The 6,578-nt window shown below is 34.1% G+C and overlaps 1 protein-coding gene across 1 annotated transcript; it reads left to right on the top strand.

The window, feature by feature from the left end:
* LOC124918758 (probable galacturonosyltransferase 13) lies at positions 1-5,804 on the top strand. The gene is made up of 6 exons (XM_047458800.1): positions 1-579; positions 1,486-1,541; positions 1,645-1,803; positions 2,427-3,017; positions 3,567-3,869; positions 5,033-5,804. Exons 1-6 carry the CDS (start codon positions 369-371, stop codon positions 5,312-5,314), a joined length of 1,602 nt encoding a protein of 533 aa, XP_047314756.1. The 5' UTR covers positions 1-368; the 3' UTR covers positions 5,315-5,804.
* The last annotated feature ends 774 nt before the right edge of the window (positions 5,805-6,578 follow it).

The raw sequence follows: 6,578 nt of genomic DNA, 5'->3' as shown, positions 1-6,578 counted from the left end.
CTTTCTCTTTCTCCCTCCATCCTTTTGTGTATCTCTGCTCCTCCGTCTTTGACATTGCTTCGATCCATGGAGGGAGAACAGATCATCGGATCATATACATGATTCTTTATTACAGATTGATTGATTGATTGATTGATTGTTTTAACATATATTTGATTTACAAAACCCTAACAATTGTAATTCTTTGTAACCCCAATGCATTGGTCTTCAAGAAAGTCTTTGTCGGTAAATCCTATTGTTGGGACCGAGTCGTCATATGATCGCAACGGAGGGTCTGATGGTGAACGATCTTTTCTTATTTTCAGAGGAATTTCTTTTAGGTGTCAGTTCTGATTCTAGGGTTTCCAGAAGGGTCTGTAGAGGCGACGATGCAGCTTCACTTCTCACCTGGCATGAGAAGTATCACAATATCGAGCACCAATGGGTTTATTGACTTGATGAAGATCAAGGTCGCAGCTCGCCATATCTCTTACCGCACACTCTTCCACACGATCTTAATATTAGCTTTTCTGTTGCCTTTTGTCTTCATTCTCACTGCTGTTGTCACCCTTGAAGGCGTCAACAAGTGCTCCTCACTAGGTAGTACATTAACCCATCTCTTTCTCTTTCTCTTTCTTTCTGCTAATTATTATTAACATTTTTTTAGTGGAAGAGGGTATTAGTCAGATCTTAAGTTCCATGTCTTTGTTATCCATTTTGAGTGGAGAAAGTTTTCTGAGTTTAATCATTGGTGTGATCAAGAAGATCTTTACTTAAATTCAATTTTAACCAATTTTTAGTGCATAACTGTCTATATTAATCATGGTTAGGAGTTCTTGATTGAGGTTTGATTATGCAAAATGGAGTGAGATTCCAATAAGGATGCCAATGCTCTATGCTTTTTCGTATTGGATATTGGTTTCATTTGGTTTATTAGGAAGGAGATGCATCTTCTTCTTTTTGATCTGATCTAGAATGATCTACTGAACATGTTTCTAATATAGATTGAAAGCAGATGACAACTCCGAGTATGTCCGTTTTGAAGACTTTTGTATGTTTCTTTAATGAAACTACAATGTATATTTCTAGTCATATATTTGTCTTCAGTGTAGATTATCAGCTTGTGGTGTTAGCTATATGTTTATCTTTCACAATCGTATGCTGTCAAATCTGTTTCATATTTATTTTCAAAGGTATTAATCATGAAATCACTGTCAATTGTGTTTGAGCCATGATTAATTTTTGTAGGTTGGAGGATGGGTTAATAAACAATTGTCTTATGGTAGTTTGATAGATCTGGCGGAATGAATTCACTTCCAGCATAAATATTCTGTTGTCAATTTGTCCTAAGATGAAAATTTCCAAATGAATGTATCATTATGTTTTTTTATGTGCTTCTCTTTCAAACAGTTTGTTTCCATATTTTGCTGCTCTTGCATCAGATTAGTGATTTAATTGCAACTTCAAAACTGTAGCTTATTTCCTAACTCATTTCCTGTGCTCCAGATTGTTTAGGTAGACGGTTGGGACCCAAGCTTCTTGGTAGGGTTGATGATTCAGGGGTAAGTGGTATCTTTTCTGTTGAATTTGTTTGCATAGTATACCAACCGGAGATCAAAGTCCAAATGTTTCCTAATCTGAATCTGTTTCTGGTTGGTATTGCAGCAAAGGCTGGTTAGAGATTTACATAAGATTCTCAATCAAGTTGGCACTGAGGAAATCCCAGATAGCCTAAAACTACCAGAGTCATACAGTCAACTTGTTTTGGAACTGAAAAAGAAGAAATACAATGCAAAAGAATTTTCCATGATTTTAAAAGGGATGGTAAGAGCTTTGTCATAGTTATCGTTTGTGGCTTTTATTTTGACGCTGCACATGATTTTACTTGTGATATTTTGTCTTGGTTGCTGTGTTGGGTTGTTTTCTAGATGTTGAATTTATTTTGGTTAGTCACTTTTTATTGACAACTAGAAGTCTAGAAGCACATCACATTGTGTCTTTGTAACATTTCAATGATTGATTACTCTTCCTCTTATTTGATGAGAATGAGTGGAAAATTGTTCGGAAATGCTTCTCACGAGTATTGCAATTTGGTTTTGTGGGAGTGCGTTAAGCTCATATCGCTTGCTTAGAAAGACAAGATGATGTGTGCCCGAATTTGGAAACACTTTTTCTATCATATATCTCATCTGGATTTGAATCGAGATGAGATCACATTTAGAAACAAAACTTAGTCGGATACAAATTCTGAAAATTTATTGGCGGTTTCTCATATCTGGACCTGGATTCAGGCCAGAAGTAGAAATTTTGTCATTGATGATTAGGATAATAACTGTAGGGTCTCTGTTGGAATTCATTTTTTGGTGCAACTCATCAAAGATTTGGTTTCATCCCTTGAAATTGCACACCAGTTTAAACTATGAATAATTTTCCCCCTTTTGCAACAGATGGAAAGATATGAAAAGCAGGTGAAGGAGTCAAAATATGCAGAATTGGTGAATAAACACTTTGCCGCAAGTTCCATTCCCAGAGGCATTCACTGTCTCTCCCTGCGTCTGACTGATGAATACTCTTCTAATGCTCATGCTCGTAGACAGTTGCCTTCACCAGAATTACTCCCATCGCTCTCAGACAACACGTGCAACCACTTTGTCTTGTCTACTGATAATATTCTAGCGGCTTCTGTTGTGGTTACATCTGCTATTCGGTCGTTCACAAAGCCTGAAAAGATAGTTTTTCATGTTATCACAGATAAGAAAACTTACGCGGGCATGCACTCATGGTTTGCATTGAATCCTGTCTCGCCAGCTGTTCTTGAAGTAAAAAGTGTTAATCAGTTTGAATGGTTAACAAGAGAGAATGTACCTGTGCTTGAAGCTGTTGAAAATCATAATACTATCAGAAATTACTACCATGGGAATCATATGGCTGGGGCTAATCTAAGTGAGACCACTCCAAGGTCACTTGCTTCGAAATTGCAGGCTAGAAGCCCCAAGTACATTTCACTGCTAAACCATCTTCGCATATACTTGCCTGAGGTAAGTTGTATGTGTGGTTAGTCACCTACATGTACTAGCATGTTCATTATGTTAAACTTAAGAAGCAGAGCTTGTTAGATGTAGTTTTTTTTTTATGAAAAAAATACGTGTTTGAAGGAAAAATGGATTATTTGGGTTAAATGACTAAATTATCCTTTGTATTTAATATTTAAGATGTTATAAAAATAAAGTAATAATTTGATATTTTTGTTGATTTGATTGATGATGATGAGTTAATAGGTTTTTTGGGTTAAATCCAAATAACCCTTCATCAAATAAGGCCAAAGTGATCCTTAAAATGATTGATACTTAAAGAAGTAAGTTGAATCCTAATTCAAGAGGTCAAGTGGTAAGAGTCCTGAAATAAGAGGGGAGGTCTAAGGTTTGATTTTCCAGTACATTGATTGATGTAGGGGGTTATTGTGGTGGGATGTTCCGCTAGCCTCTTCCAAGAAAAAAATCATAAATCAAGAATTTTGTTGGTGTATTTTCTAGAACTTATGATGGCCTTGATTTGAAAAGCTGATATAGTTTATTGGTGTTGTGCAGTTGTTCCCTAACCTTGACAAAGTGGTTTTCTTAGATGACGATGTTGTAATTCAGCGCGACCTCTCTCCTCTATGGGAAATTGACCTACATGGAAAGGTTAATGGAGCTGTTGAGACTTGTAGGGGTGAAGATGAATGGGTAATGTCAAAGAGATTCAAGAATTACTTCAACTTTTCGCATCCCCTCATAGCAGGTCATTTGAATCCTGATGAATGTGCATGGGCTTATGGGATGAATATATTAGATTTACGGGAATGGAGAAAGACAAATATAAGAGAGACATATCATGTGTGGCTAAAGGAGGTTAGTGTCAATGACTGATATTTCTGTTATTCAGTGTTTATTCAGCTACACCATGTTTGTTTTAGCCATGGACTAGAATGAAAATTTGAGAAGTTGTATATTATTTTTCCAACACGGTGGTTAAAATCATAGTAAAAATATCAACCTACTCTAAAGGCCTTATTTTTGTTCCAAAAAGAAAATGCCCAACCTATTTGGAAACTACTATTTTGTCACAATTACTATCCATTCGAAAATCGTCAAAAGTTAAAATTGAAAGTAATTTTTTTTATCGTTTGTTAATAGTGATTTTTTGCTTCATTTGTCAGATTAGTTTCTAGATCATTATCTACATTATAATATATTTTTTTAATTGATTGGTATAAGCAGTCTTTTCTTATCATCATCCAAATTTTCTAGATCTTTGTGATTTTTGCAAACATAACAAATGTAATTTTTTTCTAAATCATAATTCAGATGAAAATACATACCAAAAACAGATTGCATAGGGCCTTTGTTCAGAATTTGTTGGTATTCCACCAATTCAACTTGACCTAAACACTGTTTGTATATTAAAAATCATATTTGCAACGACTCCGTTAATACAACTTTAACTTCTAAATAAAAGAAAAAGAATGTGTTGGTATCCATCATTTGAATATTACATCAAATTATTTTGCTTAGATATATCTTTGTATGGATTTTTCTTTTCTTTTTGTTGAAATATCTTTGTATGGTTTTCAAACATTCCTACATAAGTTTATTCTACATGCATGTCATTGCGAGTATTTGAAAAAACTCTTGTTTCTCATTTTGGGTCCCGATCTGAATGAGTAACCATTAATAATTTTTTGAATCTGGGTGACCACATTAGTTCAGATACACCCCATTTTCAAATGTGATCCCATCTGGATCCACAAATGGATGAGAAATAAGGCATATATGGTGTTTCCGAATGAAGAAGTATATAATATTTGGAGTAATGAATGAAATAGTTATTGAATCTTGATTCATAGTACCTATATTTCTTCTACAAATCCTAGATTTCTAGGTTGGTACGAAATAGGTATTAATCCGTTCTTCATAATTTCATATAAAAACTTCTAAACTTCCTTTTCTTGAAATAGAAGAATCTATAACAGTAAGGATGCATATTTCTCTAATATTTTTTCTCCCACTTGCAGAATCTGAAGTGGAACCTGACAATGTGGAAGCTAGGAACCCTTCCACCAGCGCTGATTGCATTTAGAGGTCATGTACAACCGATCGACCCATCTTGGCACATGCTAGGTTTAGGGTATCAGAACAAAACCAATCATGAGAACGTTAAAAGAGCTGCAGTTATACACTATAATGGCCAGTCAAAACCATGGCTGCAGATAGGCATTGAACATTTGCGACCGTTTTGGACCAAGTATGTCAATTACTCCAACGATTTTATTAGGAATTGCCACATATTGGAGTAGTTACTCTCAACCAAAGGAACTTATACAGCAAAGATGGCAACATATTAAATCTTATTACCTTTTTCGATTCAAGGATAATCTCGATACATGCTTGAGACTGGGAAAAAAAAGAGGGGAGCTAAATTGGTTTCATTGTTCATGGGTATAACCATTCATTCTTTAGATATTGTAATATAGCCAGTATAAGAGTTTCCTTTTTTGGGTTAAATGCACATTTTTGTGGGGTATTCACCACTGCCAACAAAATAATGGGGGAAATCAGATGGTGTCATACAAAGCAGTTATTTCAAGTGAGGAATGATTTTCATCACATAAAAAAAACATCAGTTTCATATGTTGTGTATTTCATTATTTTCCTTCCATTCTTAACTCTTGTGTGCATTTTCATTTGTTCACTGGATTCTTCTATATGCTTCAATCACATGAACATTAGATTTTAGAGATGAATCTGTTATGGATATATCCCTATTGAAATGGGTATTAGATTTTATGTGTATTTCATGAAAAAAAAAACATTTATAATGTACAGATGATTTATTATTTTTTTACCCTTTATTACGTTCACAATTTTTATCTGGTTTTATCCGTTTATTTTTATCATATTCCTAATCATGAAAATAGTTCTTAATTTTAAGGGCTTAAATACCATTTGAGATTCGAACTTGAGACGATTTAACCAAATGATCTATATGGATTCGAACTTTTACATATTTAACCATTTGAGGCTTCGTTTCAATTTATAATCCGTCAATATTTTACAGCGTGTTTTTTTTAACATGGCACATAAATCATTAATTTCCACCTATTAAAATAAATAAATAAAATAAAAAACCCCTAAATTAAAAATCCCAATATCGTTTTCTCTCACTTATCATCTCATCAATGTTACTGTGATTCTCACTTATCATCTAGCCTTGGCCGGAGTTCATCGAAGTCTGAAACATTGACATTTCGCATTCCTTTACCACAGATTGTTATTGCGATTATCAAAATTAATAAGAGAACATAAGATGAATATGAGTAATCAATACATGGAAAATACAAACAATGAAAGTTAGACCTATTGAAATTGAGTAATTGATCACGTGGATAATTAAAATGGGCAGCACCAATGTGAGAATTGAATCAACAATATTCGGTCCTATAGAATACCCAATGAAGAAGTGATGTCTTATATTATATATGTGTGCGTAAAGAAAGGAAATCATATATTAATATTAATCACTTTGTTTGTAAATTTTAACAACTGTCATCTTTATTAGGG

This window comes from Impatiens glandulifera, chromosome 1, assembly GCF_907164915.1.
Source record: "Impatiens glandulifera chromosome 1, dImpGla2.1, whole genome shotgun sequence".
Lineage (NCBI taxonomy): Eukaryota > Viridiplantae > Streptophyta > Magnoliopsida > Ericales > Balsaminaceae > Impatiens > Impatiens glandulifera.
The sequence above is the reverse complement of the archived record's forward strand: the minus strand, read 5'-3'. Positions and strand labels throughout refer to the sequence as shown.